At 45.0% G+C, this 18,267-nt stretch overlaps 1 protein-coding gene across 3 annotated transcripts in view; it reads left to right on the top strand.

Moving 5' to 3' along the window:
- LOC147120069 (abl interactor 2) overlaps nt 1-18,267 on the top strand; it is a 229,203-nt gene that overhangs the window by 76,927 nt on the left and 134,009 nt on the right. For 2 of the 3 annotated variants that reach the window (XM_085985605.1, XM_085985604.1), the window contains exon 2: nt 12,978-13,145. In XM_085985605.1, the coding sequence (XP_085841731.1) occupies nt 12,978-13,145 (168 nt within the window). Of the gene's footprint in view, nt 1-12,977; nt 13,173-18,267 lie in introns of all 3 variants that reach the window. The other variant, XM_085985606.1, reaches the window with a different exon arrangement.

Here is an 18,267-nt window from a genome sequence, read left to right as displayed (position 1 = left end):
CAGTGTCTGCACCTTCCAGCCTCAAGTAGTAGGTCACTTCCACTCTGCACTGTCCAGTGTACTGTCACCATCCTGCTAAATTTCGTTCCCAGTGTGTCTTCAAACAGTTAGCTATTGTTTTTAGGGCTGCCTTTATCCAGGCACGCTCAGTGAGTCTAGTCACAGAGAACAACAAGGTTCATATTTTGCGAGGAGCTGGTTGCGGTGATGCTGCTCAGTGAGTGTGGGTACGGATGGCTCGATCCAACACGTGACAGCAGCCGTGTTGCTCAGTGTGATGGTGCCTGCTGTAGGACGTGCAGTGAGCAGAATGTGAATTGAATTTTGTTTCAGCTGCAGTTGCTAGTTCAAAAATAAAACGGTGTTCTTTGTTGAGCAGTGTCTGTGTCCACAGAATTAACTTACTCAGAATATCTCCCTTGCTCTCTTCCTTTGCCTATCTGTGTATGTGTCTCGCTCGCTCTCACCCCCCCCCCCCTCACCTCTCTCTATCTTGCTTCACATCCATGAAAATACTCAACTGAAGGAGGGCTAATTTCACTGACTTGAAAAAGGATCTGGTACAGGGGGATTGGAATCTAAAGTTGGCAAGTTAAACAGAAAATGGGCAATGAGAGGTTTTCAAAAAGGTGACAGTTCTGGTACACATTTCCACAATGGGGAAAGGTAGGGCATCCAAAGCTAGAGCTCCCTGGATGACTGAAGATATAAAGATTAAAATGAGAAGGAAAAATGAGGCTTATGATAAATACAGAACCAAGCTGAATACAGAAATTACAGAGGAAAAATGAAAAAAGTAATAAGGGGCAAAAAGAGTGTATGAGAATAGATTTGCAGGTAACATAAAAAGGGAGCACAAAAGTCTTTTATGTAAACATAAATAGTGAAAGTATAATTAAAGGAAGGTAGAGCTGATTAGGGACTAAAAGGAGATCTTCCTACAAAGTATTTACAATACAGAAACCGGCCATTCGGCCCAAAAGGTCCATGCCGGTGCTTACGCTCCTCACTTAAAGGCTTGTCAGTGCTCAAAGTAGAAAGGTCACCTGGTCCGGATGGGATGCCTCCTAGGTTACTGAGGGAAATAAGGGTGGACATAGTGGAGGCTCTGGCCACAATCTTCTAATCTTCTTTAAATGTGGGAGCATTACCAGAGGACTGGAGGATTGCAAATGTTGCACCCCTGTTCAAAAAAAGGGCAACTACAGGCCAGCCAGCCTAATGTCAGTGGTGCATAAACTTTGAGACAATAATACGAGACAAAGTTAATGGATTTGTCAAAGGCAAATTGGTTTGACTAACTTGATTGAGTTCTTTGAAGTAACGGAGAGGGTTGATGAGGGTAGTGCGGTTGATGATGTGTATGTACACTTTGAAAAGACATTTGATAAAGTACCACATAATAGACTTGTTAGCAAAGTTAAAGCCTATGTGATTAAAGGGGCAGTGGCAGCATGGATACAACATTGGCTAAAGGACATAAAGCAGAGAGTGGTGAACGGTTTTTCAGACTGGAGGAACGTATACAGTGCTGTCCTCCAGGGGCCAGTATTAGGACCACTGCTCTTTTTAATATATACAGTATTAATGACCTGGACTTGGGTATACAGGGCATTATTTCAAAGTCTGCAGATGACACGAAACTCGGAAATGTAGTAAACAGTGGGGAGGATAGTAACCGACTTCGGTGGGGGGGGGGGGGGGGGACATAATGGGCAGATACATGGAAGATGAAATTTAATGCAGAGAAGTGATGCATTTTGTAGGAAGAATGTTGAGAGGCCATATATAAACTAAATGGTACCATTTTAAAGGGGTGCAGGGAAAGAGAGACCTGGATTTGTATGTACACCAATCTTTGAAGTGGCAGGACAAGTTGAGAAGGCTGTTAAAAAAGCTCTGAGATCTTTGGCTTTATAAGCAGAGGCATCGAGGACAAAAGCGAGGAAGTTATGCTAAATCACTTGTTAGGCCCCAGCTGAAGTGTTGTCGAATTCTGGGCACCACACTTCAGGAAGGATGTCAAGGCCTTGGAGAAGGTGCAGAGGAGATTTTCTAGAACGGTACCAGTGATGTGGGACTTCAGTTACAGGAGAAACTGGAGCTATTCTCCTGAGAGCTGAGAAGATTAAGAGGAGATTTGATAGAGGTGTTCAAAGTTATGAAGGGTTTAGATAGAGTAACTAAGGAGTAACTCTTTCCAATGGGAGAGGGTCGGTAACCAGAGGGGACACATTGGCAAACGAACCAGATATGAGATGAGAATTATTTTGGGGCAGTGCGTTATGATATGGAATGCACTGCCTGAAATGGTGTGGAAGCAGATTCAATAACTTTCAAAAATAATTGGGATAAATACTTGAAGGGGAAAAATTTATGGGGAATGGGACTAATTGGATAGCTCTTTCCAAGAGCCGGCACGGACACAGTGGGCCGAATGGACTCCTCCTGTGCTGTATCATTCTATGATTCTATTTGCTCCCTGTTGCTTGCACTCTTGGCTGTTCTCTCTCTCCCAGCTCCATCCGAGTCTCCAGTCTCCTCACTCCCCTTGTCCCTTGATGGACTTGCTCTGTATTTTGAAGCATTTGCAGATTTGTTTTCATTTTATCTCCTTTGAGCCTGAATTAAAACTTCATTTTAGTGGGCGACTTGTCTGATTTGTTCTTGGATTTTTTTTTCTACCAAGTTGCTTGAGGCAGTAATTGGATTCTAAGTGGATTGCGGTAAAATGAGTGTTCAATCAAGCATCCAAATTAATGTAAAATGCAATCTGAGCAGGCAGTGATTACAGACAGGCAGAAGTCACATGCTAATTACATGCTTTCATGCTCTAAGGCTGTACCCATTGCTACAGTTCATTGAGGGCATCACTACATTCATCAAAAGCTTATTTTTGCTTGTATGTATTCAATTAAAGCTGTGGGGTATTCTTTCCGAAAGCCTTTGTGTGTAATTACATTTAAATCTGATTCACGCGGTGCGCTCCTCCAATAATCTTTGCCATGTGTAAGCCTAGTTCTGTCTTCACCCGCCATCCACACATGCTTTCAAGGGGGAGGTGGGGGCAGTCACTGTGTAGCAAGAAGCACAAACCCTGGCTTTTACTACAGTCTGAAGTGAAACACAACACTGAGACCAGTCAGTAGTACAGACTGGAACCTCCCGGTCTGGCTGGCTGAGCTCCACTTAATCAAATAGTAGATGTGTTACTTGACTCTGAGCTGCCTGGTTCTGACTTTTTGTTTTGAGCTATTCTGTAAACTCCTCCTGTGGGAGTGAGGTTTGTCTGAAGCCAGGCATCCAGTCTTGAGTGGAGCTGATTGTGTGGTTGATCTTGTACTAGTTCTAAAGGCATTCAGACTGCTCTCTCCTCCCCCCAGCTGGTTGGATGAGTAAACTTGGAGTCTTCTGACTTGCAAAGGAGAAAGGGATTTATACAACTTTCTGACCAATGGACTGGAGGGATTTTAATTTATATAATGATTTGGACATGGGCATAAGCAGAATGATGTCGGAGTTTGCTGATCTCAAATTAGGGACATTGCAAACCGTGAGGGAGAATGCAAGATGGGTGGCAGTTGCAGTTCAATCCAGAAAAATGTGAAGTAGGATATTTTGGAATGAAGAACTGTGAAAGGAAGTGTACCCTAAACCTCAGATTCTTGATTATGTAGAGGAGCAGGCGATCGAGAGGTGCTGATTGTTAGCTTTTCAAAGTTGGGAATGCAGGTGGTCAAGGATTTTTTTTAAAAATCAGGTTGGTTTTCTGGGAATTGTACTCCGGGCCATTGAATATAAAAGCAAGGAAGTGATGTTGAATTTGTACTACACATTGGCAAGGCCACAGTTGGAGTATTGTTCTGGCCATCTCATTATAGGAAGGGTATTCGAGCCATGGATAGTGGACAGTGAAGATTCATTTGAGTGATACCAGGAATAGGAGGTTAGAGTTATGGTAAAAGTTTTCAAAGATTGGGGCTTTTTCCACTAGAGCAGAGAGGTTTAAAGGGAAATTTAATTCAGAAATATGAAATGTTTAGAGAGAATAAGTAGTGTAAAGATTTTGCCCATTGGTTGGTGAATCAGACAGTCATCAGAACATGGAATGTTTTACAAGTGGTTATTGAGGCTGAAACTGTAACATCATTTGAAAGGTATTGGATAACGATTTGAAAAGGAAGAATATAAAAGGATGTGGAAAATGGGCTTGGAGTGGACAGCTACAGGTGAAAAGCTATACCTAGCACTCTTTGTGCTTCAAATTCTGTGATTCTACCATTGCAGTATAGTGTAAGGATGGGTGTGTGGAATTACTAAGCTATGAAAAACACCTAGCATTACAAATATACAATCCTTCCTTCCAAACTAAGGCTGTGTGGAGAGAGCAACTTGAGTTGTAAAACATTGGGGTTCAGTACAGATGCATATTGATAGGTCACTGTATAACACTGGGGTACCGTACTAGTGATTACAGGTCTGTCACTGTATAAAATGGGGGTACATTACTGGTGGGTACAGGACTGTCACTAACACTGGGGAAAAGTACTGGTGGGTACAGGACTGTCACTGTATAATGGGTACAGTACTAGACAGCCACTGTTAACACTGGTATGGTACTGGTGGGTACAGGACAGCCACTGTTAACACTGGTACAGTACTAGTGGGTACAGGACAGCCACTGTATAATGGGTACAGTACAGCCACTGTTAACACTGGTATGGTACTGGTGGGTACAGGACAACCACTGTATAATGGGTACAGTACTAGTGGGTACAGGACAACCACTGAACACTGGTACAGTACTAGTGTGTACAAGTCTGTCACAAACACTGATACAGTACTGGTGTGTACAGGTCTCGCACTCGGGCGCAGTACTGGTGGGTACAGGACTGTCACTAACACTGGGGTACAGTACTGGTGGTTTGAAGTTTGTGACTGATGGATGGGCAAAATTTTATGAGATGAATTTAGAGTGTTACACAAGGGTATTGGAATAAGTGCAATTTTCCCCATGGTGCAGTCGAACCAATATGTGCAATGATCTGTAGTTGAGGGTTGATTTGTTATCCGAGTTGAAGAACAGTAGAGGAGGGAAAAGACATTAAGCCCATCGAACCTCGACCCCCTCGGACCCTAACGCTCCCATGACCATCCCAAAGTTTTTCAGACAAAAATTAAAAAGCTAAAAATGGAGAACGAAAAGGTAGGTTAATGCTTTGGGTAAATCCTTTCAGCAGAACGAAAAACTGAAGAATAATTAAATCCTTTAGTAGGATTGTCCAAAAACAAAAGTCATGGTGGAGAGAAACATCAGATCTTACAATCGCAGAGAAGAAGCTAATGGGCTGATTCACCTGCTAACCACTTAATTTATAAATAGGAACTAGTAGACATCCCACTGAGGCAATGGGAAATCATTAAAATATTGTGTAAATAGAGATTTGCACAAGGAATAAAGAGTAGGAAATGGGAAGAATGGAAAAAAATAAACGTCCAGGTGCAGGATTTCTGCAATGGAAACGAAAATGCTGCAAACCTGCAGCAGGTCCACCAGTCCCAAAGAAAATCTAGGTTAACATCCTTGGTGCAGACTCCAGGCTCCCTAATGCTGTGCACAAGTCTGCAGCATTTCCTACCATTGCAACATGACTACACTTCCAAAAAAAAACAAATAATTCTTTAGCTGTTTAGCACTTTGGGACATCTGAGCTTGTGAAATGTGCGATAGAAATGCAAGCTCGTTCTTCCTTTTGTCCCAGTATCTTCACTGGCCCCGACATCTAGGGATGTTTCTGATAGTGAGCCTAAGATAATGAACAGAAAATCTTTCAATTATTTTAGCTACCGGATGTATCCTGTGCTTCTACAGGAATTTTCTTCAATCTTTGAAAGCAGTAGTGCATCCCATCAGACCTCATTTTAGAAAGAAAGACGTGCATTTCTATAGCGCCTTTCACCACCACCGGATGTCTCAGCGCTTTACAGCCAATGAAGTACTTTTTGAAGTGTAGTCACTGTTGTAATGTGGGAAACGCGGCAACCAATTTGCACACAGCAAGCTCCCACAAACAGCAAAGTGATCATGACCAGAGAATCTGTTTTTGTTATGTTGATTGAGGGATAAATATTGGCCTGGACACTGGTTTTTAACTATCAAGTGAATACATAAGTGATGTAATACACATATATTTATGGTAAATATTAATGTCAACTCATTGAACAAAAAGATTAAATGGTTGCAGTTTGTATGCTACACTTTGTTATAATTAACCATTATTTTTCCCCCACACTTTGTGTGTTAGGGAACTAAGGTAAATATTTAAATTATGTGTTAGGCAATTAATTAACAATTTATTTGAGTTTTATATTGTGTTTAGCAACCCCCCCCCACCCCCCCCTCCTCCTCACCCTCGCGCAGGGGGGACTCGGGGCCTGAAGCTGAAAAAATTTCTCTCTCTCTCTCTTCTTCCCTCTCTCTCTCTCTCTCTCCTCCTCTTCCCTCTCTCTCCTTCTCCTCTTCCCTCTCTCCTCTTCCCTCTCTCTCCTTCTCCTCTTCCCTCTCTGTCTCTCTCTACTTCCCCCTCTCAGGTGTCGCGGACGGAGCGCAGGCGCGCCGCCCGAAGTTTCCCGCTCGCTAACGGCCTTGCCGGCTCCCGCGGGCCGCTCGCACTGACCGCGCATGCGCCGCCCGCACTCACCGCGCATGCGCCGCCCCGCCCGCACGCAGCGGCCGTCCATCAGCCGCGCGATACGCGGGGGACCTCAGCAATGGCACCGGACCTCAGGCGCTAGGCAGGGGGAGGGGCCGGAGAGAGGGACAGAGGGGAGTGGGGGAGAGGGAGGGGAGGGAGGGAGAGAGGGGAGGGGAGGGAGGGATAGGACAGGGAGAGGACATGACAGGGAGAGGGGGGACACACGGGCAGGGAGACCAAACGCCCCAAAATTGCCCTCGCGCCCCAAAATTGCCCTCGCGCCCCAAAATTGCCCTCGCAACGCGGGGCTCGCTAGGCAGGGGGAGGGGCCGGAGAGAGGGACAGAGTGGAGTGGGGGAGTGGTGGGGGGGGGGGGGAGAGGGAGGAGGGAGAGAGGGGAGGGAGGAGGGAGAGAGGGAGGAGGGAGAGAGGGGAGGGAGGGAGAGAGGGGAGGGAGAGAGGGGAGGGGAGGGAGGGAGAGAGGGGAGGGGAGAGAGGGGAGGGAGGGATAGGACAGGGAGAGGACATGACAGGGAGAGGGGGGACACACAGGGGCAGGGAGACCAAACGCCCCAAAATTGCCCTCGCAACGCGGGGTTCCCCAGCTAGTATAGTATAATTAACCGTTATATAGTATTTTAATTAACCATTATATAGTATAATTAACCATTATATAGTATTTTAATTAACCATTATATAGTATAGTAGTTTTTCCAATTACAGGAATTAACTAGTTTAACTTGCCTCTCAAGATTATGACTGACCATGTAGAGCAGCTCAATCTATTTAAATACACATTGAATGATTGCTGACTCTTGGAGTATAAATAACTTGTCAGCTCAATTCAAGTGTCATATATAGGAATGGGAGTAGGACATTCAGCCCCTCAAGTCTGTTCTGCAATTCAATGTGATCATAGCTGATCTGTATCTTAACTCCATCCATCTGCCTTGGCGCCATATCCTTTTATACCCTTGTCTATCAAAAATCTATCGAAGTCGGATTTAAAGTTATTAATTGAGCTAGCATCTACTGCTTTTTGTGGGAGTTCCACAGTTCCTACCACCCTTGAGTGAAGTGTTTCCTAACTTCTCTCCTGAATGGCCTGGCTCTGATTTTAATGTTATGGCCCCCTTGTTCTGGCCTCCCCACCAGAGGAAATGCTTTCTCTCTATCTACCCTATAATATCCTTTAATCATCTTCAACACTTCAATTAGATCACCCTTAATCTTCTCTTATCATGTGTGAAGATTTGTGCACAAGTGGAAAAAGTTTTCTTCCATCTACGCTATTAATTCCTATCAAAATCCTAAAAACCTCAATCAAATCACCCCTTAACCCTCTATATTCCAGGGAATACAAAACTAGTTTATGCAATCTCTCCTCATAAACTATCCCTTGGAGCCCTGGTAACATTCTGTTGAATCTATGCTGCACTCCTTTCAATGCTAATATATCCTTTCTGTATCCAGAACTGTACACAGTACTCCAGATGTGATCTAACCAGAGTTTTGAGAAATCACAGTTCGTTTTTGTTTGTGGCTTGGATTCTCGTCTCAAGCTTTTCTGTAGCTTGGAGTACTGAATAAACTAGTTAGGTTGTGGAAATAACTCTGGCCGGCTGTCTTTTAAGCTCCTTGTGTCCTATGACAGAGTTCAAGGGACCACTACCAAGCTAAGACTCAAGTTAAATGCTTCGTACACTCAAAATATCAACATGCCTCGTCTCTCTTCTCCCCCCTCTCCCTCCCAGGTTGCCACCTAGACCCACTGTTCATCACCCCCCTATTATAGCTAAGGTTTGATGTTACAACAGTCAGTGTTCAGACCAGAGTTGCCCAGGAGAATGATCAGATACTGGTACTGAAGTTTGCTTGAGTTTGGTTTGGGACAGTGTAGGAGGTTAGCATGGTGTATGGGATTGCTGCAGGCAACCAGCATATCTATAAGGGCAAGTTCTGAGTGGAGAGAGAATGCAAAGATCCAGTTTGTAAAACATTGCAATTTTCTCAGTCATCGGCTCAGTCAGATCTTTGGGTTTTTTTCACCTCTCACTTTAAGCCATCTTCGTCCCTTTCCCCACCCTGTTCCAAGAACCATCCATCAGTGGAGAGAGTGAACTGGGGATCCCCCTCCTGTGCATCTGCTGTTCTGTAAGCAGGGAGGTGCAGGGCTTATCGTCACATGCTTATGCCTGCTTCTCCCGAAGGCATGGGGCCGGATCTTGCTGGAGCAACGTATCTCGCAGGGTGTGCCGTTAGCTAGACTTTTTTCTGCACCCTTGAGCTTGAAAATTTTTCAAGATGGAACTTGCTGGAAGTGCGAGCTGATAGCAGCGGGGGCAACTGGGACCTTAGTGAACGAGGGTCCAACGAGATTTAAAGATTGAGAAAGAAACAAATGACGGAGAAGGGTGAATTAGAGTGGGTGAATTCAGTGTCAAATTGGATACAGAAAGAAAGATTGGATTAAGAGAGAAAAAAGAGACAAAGGAAAAGTAATTTAAAAAAATTAAAAATTAACTTTTCTGAAATCTCTAACTACAATTGGCTTCACGCAGTAATGAGATTCCACAATTTAAATTGTTCCCTTTCTGGGCCAAAGAGGTTGATTGGTATTGCATGAACGATTATCACATTGTTAAAAAGGTACTTGTGCTGTTAAGTTCGTGCCCTAACTTTCTGCGATGAATTTAATGGCCAATTAATGTGCAAATCCAGCAAGTTGTTATAAATAACGGGGAGGCTAAGGCTGAGATGCCACTTGTGTGAAGCAAATGGCGGAGCGGTGTAAATCGGCCAGCAAGTTCTGAAGATTCACAACTCGTGGTGTATCTCTTAATCCTCTGAACCTGCTGGCTGATTTGCACATGTGTTAACGTTATTTTTCCAACAAGATCTGGCCCACAGTGTCACGTTGGGGTATAGTTCCACGGGTGCTTTGCCTGAGTGGCCATTCCTCGCGAGACCATATGAGCGCTGCACTGAGTGTTGCTTTGGCTACCCAAGCGTTGAAGCCGAACCTGAACCTGTTCTTGCTTGGCGTATTCTTATGCGTACATTTCCCAAAAGGAGCTACTGGGTAGCAATCCTTGTACTGTGGCCAACTACAGCACTCAGTGCCCCCATTCTCTTCTCTCTTTCTTGCGTCTCTCCCTCCGGACTGAGATTAGCTATGTCAGCCAGAGCATGGATTGAGCTTGGCCTCCTCCTGACCTGCCTCAGTTCCACAGTGGATGGTGCAGTTGTCCATGCAGCTTCACCCTTTCCACAGGATCTGCTTATTGGGAGCTCTAAGTGAAGGGGTGTGTAATAAGGTTTCTCTAGTGGTGAAGTTGTTGTGAATGATATCTTTGTATACAATGGCGAGTGAGCAGTGCAACGTAATGGTGAGCTCATGTGCCTGAGGCACAGTATTGATATCTGACCTTGTAGAGGAGATTGTGGCTTGATCCTCTCTCTCACACACACACACACACACACACACACACACACACACACACACACACACACACTACAGCCCTTTCTGCTGTGCTGTAAATTGGAAGAATGCAGTGGAGTTTTAGACTTTTAGGGCAGCTAGTGTGATTCGCTAATTATGTGCTGTACAGAGACACCGCTATCCACTGAGAACCTTGATTTGCAGGGCTGGCTGCTTCAAATTGTCGGAGCTCATTATTCAGTGCTGCAGAGCTGAGATCTCGGCTACAGGAAATATTGATGCCCCTTGTGTATTCCAATGGCCCGATATGCTCAGCCTGGCTCTAACATTCACTGATGTACCAGTGGCGCATCTTCCACAGATGAGACAGCAGCCTGGGAAGTCAGCCAGCCTTCGGCCAGAACTGACACTACGGGTCAAAAGCCCCGTTTGGGAAGCAGGAACTTGTTGCCTAATGTTCCATGGTGGTTTCTGAGGGCACACTCGATGCCAGAATACAGATAAGAGCATTGGAGTAGGCATCTACGATAGTACTGTCATGAGTACAAGGTGGATGCATTGACGGCGTGTTTGCTTGTAGTAACTGTCACCTTCCTTTAAATCGTAGGGTCAGTTTAGTGGGAATACAATGTGTTTATAGCACACAGGTTGACCCATGCTCGAGTTGGCTACAACCCAGTGTTCGTACTTCATATTAGTCTTTGTCTCTTAGATTTTGTCAGAAGAACTGCAGACAAACTTTCCTCCAACAGATAGTTACCAGCACATATTTATTGTTTCACCTACTGGGGTCAAACCATTACAAAGTGAGAGATTTCCTGCATATCTGAGAGAAGCCATACCTTTCTCTGTGGTGATCATTAACAGACTTTTGAGCTATGTACTGTCCACAAAAATATTGGACACAATCTCTACACCTTTTGCTCCCTTCACATAGTCACATCAAACACCCTCGGGACAGGTACAGCACAGGTTAGATATAGAGTATTGCTCCTTCTACAACAAAAACAATTTGCATTTATAGTAGTAAAACATCCCAAGGTGCTTCATAGAAGTGTTATCAAACAAAATTTGAAACCGAGCCACAAGATATTAGAACATAAGATCATAAGAGCAGAAGAAATAGGAGGAGAGTAGGCCATACGGCCCTTCAAGCCTGCTAGATTAGGACAGGTGACCAAAAGCTTGGTCAAAGAGGTAGATTTTAAGAAGTGTCATAAAGGCGGAGAGGTTCAGGGTGACAATTCCAGAGCTTCGGGCCCAGGCAGCAGAAAGCACGGCCACCAGTGGTGGAACGATTAAAATCGGGGATGCGTAAGAAGCCAGAATTGGAGGAGCGCAGAGCTCTCGGAAAGTTGTAGTTTCTCTAGTGGTGAAGTTGTTGTGAATGATATCTTTGTATACAATGGCGAGTGAGCAGAGCAGCAAAGTTAAATTTTCCATTTAAGATTCCGTGGTCTCTGCCTCAACCACTGTATGTAAATGGTAAATCAGAGCAGGCCCCATCACCACTTGCCATCCAGCCAGTCTTTTTACCCCCTACCCTTTGCCTTTTGTCCTCCACCTATATCTCTGTACATATGGCCACATTGCCTTTAATTCCATGTGCCATTATCTTTGCCATAAGTCTCTTATGTGGAACCTTACTAACTGCTTTTTATCCATATAACCCATTGCATTTTCTTTATTTACCTGTTATTTCTTCAAAGAATTCTATAAGATTGGCCAAGGACGACCTGCCAACTGGTCCTTATTTTCTGAAGCATGACTAACTATCATTTCTAGGGATACTTGCTTTTGTCAGCTTCAGACCCGACTATTCCTATACTTTCCTGGCCGGCCTCCCATCCTCGATAAACCTGAGCTCATCCAAAGCTCTGCCGCACGTATCCTAACCACGTCATGCAGGTTCACCATCACCCCTGTGCTCACTGACCTACATTGGCTCCCACCTCAATTAAAAAAATTCTCATCCTCGTGCTCAATTCCCTATGTTGCCTCGCCCCTCCCTATCTCTGTAATGTCCTACAGCCCAACAACCTTCCGAGAACTCTTTGTTCCGACAACTTTGGCCTCCTGTGCCTCTCCCACTCCTTCGCTCCACCATTGTCTGCCATGCCTTCAGCTGTCCAGGCCCTAAGCTCTGGAATTGCCTCTCTGCCTCCCCAGCTCTCTCCTCCTTTAATACCCTCTGTCAAACCTACTTCCTTGATCAAGGTTTTGGTCATCTGTACTAATATTTCTTTCTTTGGCTAGGCAATCATTTTTGTCTAATTACATGACTAGGCACTATATAAATGCAAGTTGTTGTCCCAGTTCCCCATCAGTAGTTTTTTTTCCCTCTTCCTCTGGGGAGGTGCCTGGCCTCCACTTGGCAATAGCCTGCAGATCTCACTGTGGGGAATGCAGGCTCAAACACATGAGTGGACCTTGGGCAAAGCACTACATACGAACATACGAATTAGGAGCAGGAGTAGGCCACTCGGCCCTTCGAGCCTGCTCTAATATTCAATAAGATCATGGCTGATCTGATTACTCCACATTCCTGCCTACCCCCGATAACTTTTCACCCCCTTGCTTACCAAGAATCTATCTACCTCTGCCTTAAAAATATTCAAAGCATTGGTTGGGAATTAGAGGTGTGAGCCACAGCACTCGCAGAGTGAAGAGATAGGTTCCTGGATTGGGGGATATCCTTCATTAGGGTCTGCATTCCAAATGTTATTCTCTCTCCTCTCAGCTGACGATTTATTTTGTACTACATTTCCAATACTTGCAGCCTTTCTGTACACCTGATGTATTTTGGGTAGCTTGATTAACCTTTCTTTTTTTTTAAAAAGGCGACAGATAAACAGCGAGCTCTGGAAGAAACCAAAGCTTACACGACCCAGTCCTTAGCAAGTGTGGCCTACCTGATCAACACCCTAGCGAACAACGTGCTCCAGATGCTGGACATCCAGGCATCCCAGCTCCGACGCATGGAGTCGTCAATCAACCATATCTCACAGGTAGGCTTTTCACAGCCTTCTGATTCAGTCCATGGTCAGTTTCTTAGTTGGTGTGATGGGATGCCGACCTTTGTTTAAAAATGCGTTTTACTCTTCAGGGTAGTTCACAGTTCCTGCCAATCTTCCCTTTTAATGCGACTTCATTTTTCTCTCCTTTTCACTTGCCCTAGCTAGGGTGCAGGGCTCCACAGGTGCTGGATGCCTCCAGAACTACACCTAAATAGCTGGTGTGTGTGCATACAGTTGTGTTTTTTGACAATTCAACTGTGGGGCATCACAACCATGCTTTGTTCTCGCCTGATGTCCATGGGAGAAGTTTTCTACAAGACCTGCCCCCTCCCACCGTTCATGTTACAGCACTGCCTCCATAGGCCTGTACTGTCCCACCGTTTCTATATATATTTTTTTCATTCAACGGATGTGGGCGTCGCTGGCAAGGCCAGCATTTATTGCCCATCCCTAATTGTCCTTGAGAAGGTGGTGGTGAGCTGCCGCCCTGAACCAATGCAGTTCGTGAGGTGAAGGTACTCCCACAATGCTGTTAGGGAGGGAGTTCCAGGATTTTGACCCCGCGACGCTGAAAGAACAGCAATATATTTCTTCGTCGGGATGGTGTGTGACTTGGAGGGGAACTTGGAGGTGGTGGTGTTGCCATGCACCTGCTGCCCTTGTCCTTCTAGGTGGTAGAGGTTGGGAGGTGCTGTCAAAGAAGCCATGGCGAGTTGCTGCATCTTGTAGATGGTACACACTGCAGCCACGGTGCGCTGGTGGTGGAGGGAGTGAATGTTTAAGGTGATGGATGGGTTGCCAATCAAGCGGGCTGCTTTGTCCTGGAGGGTGTCAAGCTTCGAGTGTTGTTGGAGCTGCACTCATCTAGGCAAATGGAGAGTATTCCATCACGTGTGACTTGGGCTTTGTAGTTGGTGGAAAGGCTTTGCAGAGTCAGGCGGTGAGTCGCTCGCTGCAGAATACCCAGCCTCTGACCCGCTCTGGTAGCCACAGTATTTATGTGGCTGGTCCAGTTAAGTTTCTGTTCAATGGTGACCCCCCAGGGTGTTGATGAGGGATTCGGTGATGGTAATCCCGTTGAATGTCAAAGGGAGGTGACTAGACTCTCTCGTTGGAGATGGTCATTGCCTGGCACTTGTGTAGCGCAAATGTTACTTGCCACTTATCAGCCCAAGCCTGTATATTGTCCAGGTCTTGCTGGATGATGGCATAGACTGCTTCATTATCTGAGGAGTTGAGAATGGAACTGAACACTGCAATCATCAGTGAACATCCCCACTTAGGACCTTCTGATGGAGGGAAGGTCATTGATGAAGCAGCTGAAGATGGTTGAGCCCAGGACACTGCCCTGAGGAACTCCTGCAGCAATTTCCTGGGGCTGAGATGATTGGCCTCTAACAACCACAACCATCTTCCTTTGTGCTATGTATTACTCCAGCCAGGGGAGTGTTTTCCCTCTGATTCCCATTGACTTCTTTTACTGAGGCTCTTTGATGCCACACTCGGTCAAATGCTGCCTTGATGTCAAGGACAGTCACTCTCGCATCACCTCTGGAATTCAACTCTTTTGTCCATGTTTGGGCCAAGGCTGTAATGAGGTCTGGAGCTGAGTGGCCCTGGCAGAACCCAAACTGAGCATCGGTGAGCAGGTTATTGGTAAGTGCCGCTTAATAGCACTGTCGACGACACCTTCCATCACTTTGCTGATAATTGAGAGTAGACTGATGGGGCAGTAATTGGCAGGATTGGATTTGTCCTTTTTATGGACAGGACATACCTAGGCAATTTTCCACTTTGTTGAGTAGATGCCAGTGTTGTAGCTGTACTTGAACAGCTTGGCTGGAAGCGCTGGTTCTGTAGAGAGGTATGCCACCTGGTGTATATGGCGGGGCTGGTTCTGGAGGGGTGTATTTCCTGTATCTTGTCCAGATGTGTGCAACAGGTACAGGAAGAAGCTTCCTGTGTGGGGATGAATTTGGGCAGAGTGAATGGAGCTGCCTTTCCCCCTGACTGGCACAATCTACTTCTGTAATACAGCTGTTCCTCACTGTTAGCTTCATGCTGGCAGGTACAGCATGCGTTAGATATATAGTTAAACTCCTTCTATACTGTCCACTCAAGCACTCCCAGGGCAGGTAAAGCACAGGTTAGATACAGAGTAAAGCTCCCTCTAAACTGTCCCATCAAAAACTCCCAGGGCAGGTACAGCACAGGTTAGATACAGAGTAAAGCTCCCTCTAAACTGTCCCATCAAAAACTCCCAGGGCAGGTACAGCATGGGTTAGATACAGAGTAAAGCTCCCTCTACACTGTCCCATCAAAAACTCCCAGTGCAGGTACAGCACGGGTTAGATACAGATTAAATCTCCCTCTACACTGACCCATCAAACACTCCCAGTGCAAGTACAGTGCACGTTTGCTGCTGGGTTGAGCTTCTGATCTCAGTCTTGCAGTGTTGGTGGTGTTACTACTGAATGTGGGGTATCATTTATATGCATAGGATAAGATAGGCAGATGAACGTGCCGGTTAGTCTGTGCCAAATGTTGTAGCTTCATGAAGAAGCTGGTATGTGGCATTGGTGTAATTTGGGTGCACTTATTCCTGCTTTTTCACCCAAGCAAGTGTGACACTGAACCTAAAACAAGGACAGTGGAGTCATTAATTGAAGAGGAGAAATAGCTTGGTAATTGTTGGCTACACATTGACTGCAGTATTGAAGTGCTGTCTCCAGTATTTATGCAGCATGCTCCTCTCGCACTGTAATAACTCAAGGAGCTCATAGCCCGTCATTCAGAGATGAATAGAAAAGATTATGACCTCCGAGTATTTTGTGATGCTTTATCGGATCTCCCCTCAAGGCATGACATAGGCACATGTTTTTAAGAACATAAGAAATAGGAGCAGGAATAGGCCATATGGCCTCTCAAGCCTACATTGCCATTCAATAAGATCATGGCTGATCTTCGACCTCAACTCCGCTTTGCCCATATCCCTTGATTCCCCTAGAGTCCAAAATTCCAACTATCTCAACCTTGAATATATTCAATGATTCAACATACACAGCTCTTTGGGGTAGAGAATTCCAAAGGCTCACAACCCTCTGAGTGAAGAAATTCCTCCTCATCTTTGTCCTAAATGGCCGACCCCTTATTCTGAGTCTATGTCCCCTAGTTCTAGTCTCTCCAACCAGGGGAACCAGCCTCTCAGCATCTATCCTGTCAAGCCCCCTCAGAATCTTTTATGCGTCAATTAGATCACCTGATTCATCTAAACTCCAGAGAATATAGGCACATTCGACTCAATCCTCTCATCCCAGGAATTCATCTAGTGAACCACCTTTGCACTGCCTTAAGGCAAGTATATCCTTCCTTAGGTACGGAGACCAAAACTGTACACAGTACTCCAGGTGTGGTCTCACCAAAGCCCTATATAATTGCAGCAAGACTTCCTCCTTCTTGTACTCCAACTCCTTTGCAATAAAGGCCAACATACCATTTGCCTTCCTAATTGCTTGCTGTACCTGGATGTTAACTTTGTTTCATGTACAAGGACACCCAAATCCTTCTGAACACCAACATTAAATAGTTTCTCTCCATTTAAATATATTCTGTTTTTCTATTCTTCCTACCAAAGTGAATAACCTCACATTTCCCCACATGATAACTCCATCTGCCACCACCTTACCCACTCACTTAACCTGTCTACAGTATATCCTTTGCAGGCACTTTGTGTCCTCCTCACAGCTTACTGTCCCACCTAGCTTTGTATCGTCTGCAAACTTGGATACAATAGACGTGGTCCCTTCATCTAAGTCATCAATATAAATTGCAAATAACTGAGGCCCAAGCACTGATCCTTGTGACACACCACTAATAACCAACCTAAAAATGACCATTTTATTCCTACTCTCTGTTTTTTGTCCTTTAACCAACCCTCTATCCATGCTAATATATTACCCTTAACCACATGAGCCCTTATCTTGGGTAACAACCTTTCGTGTGGTACCTTATCGAATGCCTTTTGAAAAGTAGACAGTGGAGCTCAGTAACCACCTGGGTTAGGGAAGGAAATTGCAGCTGTGGCACAGAGTTGTTCTTCATTCAAACGTGCTGAATGTGCCCAGCCTTGGATATCGGCTGTGCCAGCCCCATGGTAAAGTAGCTTGTCTGCATTTGCTGTTTAGACTCGGACATGAAGAGCCAGTTGGGTGAGGTCCCGAGAACATTTGTGGATCCATACGCAGGGATTGAATCTGGTCTGTGCAGCTCAGCACCGCACCTCTCTGTGCCTTGACTCACCAAGACATCCTTCAGAAGCCCATTCGGTGCAGTGACTCACCGAGACATCCTTCGTGTTACGTCCGTGTATAATAAGAAACGGACTGCGGAGAACGGTACAATAGGTGTTTACTCAACGTGGCTCAAACTGCAACTGATCTGTACAGATTACTACTCCGTGTTATATACAGGTGTGGTCACTGCCGGTACTACAGTATACATGAGCTGTAAAAAGTAGTTCCCCCCCCTTAAAGGTACATACATTACAATTCCTCCCCTTTTAGATTAACAGTACCATAACACTCATTTAACAATTAAATATCAAACTAATTACAATTAACACTTTTAACATGCAACATTAGCTGAAAATAGTCTATTTATAAATATTATGTCCGTGTATAATTGAGACACGGACTGCAGGAGTTGATTATAACAAGTCTTTACTGAATGGAGACAACCTGGAAACTGAAACTACAGAAGCCTGCTAGGGCCTTTTATACAGGGGTGCTCACTGCCGGTACTGCAGTCTGAGACCAGTTATTCCCTTTAAGGTACATACACAACAATTCCTCCCCTTTTAGATAAACAGTACATAACATTCAGTTAACAACTAAATAATAACTAATTACAATTACGGTTGCTAGATGCATTGGTTGAAGTTAAGCAATTATAAGTTCAGTCTTTGAGGAGGCTTCCTGATTCTGTCTGGATAACGTCTCTTTGGGATATCAGGTTCTTCTGGCAAGGTTGAGTCGGGATCAATGTCGTTGTTTGGTTCGTCTGCTTTCAATATCACCGATTCTGCGGTAGATGCAATTGGTACTTCGGTTTCATC

The sequence above is a fragment of the Somniosus microcephalus genome, chromosome 4 (assembly GCF_052327205.1).
Source record: "Somniosus microcephalus isolate GS21.2 chromosome 4, FLI_Smic_1.0, whole genome shotgun sequence".
Taxonomy (NCBI): Eukaryota; Metazoa; Chordata; class Chondrichthyes; order Squaliformes; family Somniosidae; genus Somniosus; species Somniosus microcephalus.
The sequence above is the reverse complement of the archived record's forward strand: the minus strand, read 5'-3'. Positions and strand labels throughout refer to the sequence as shown.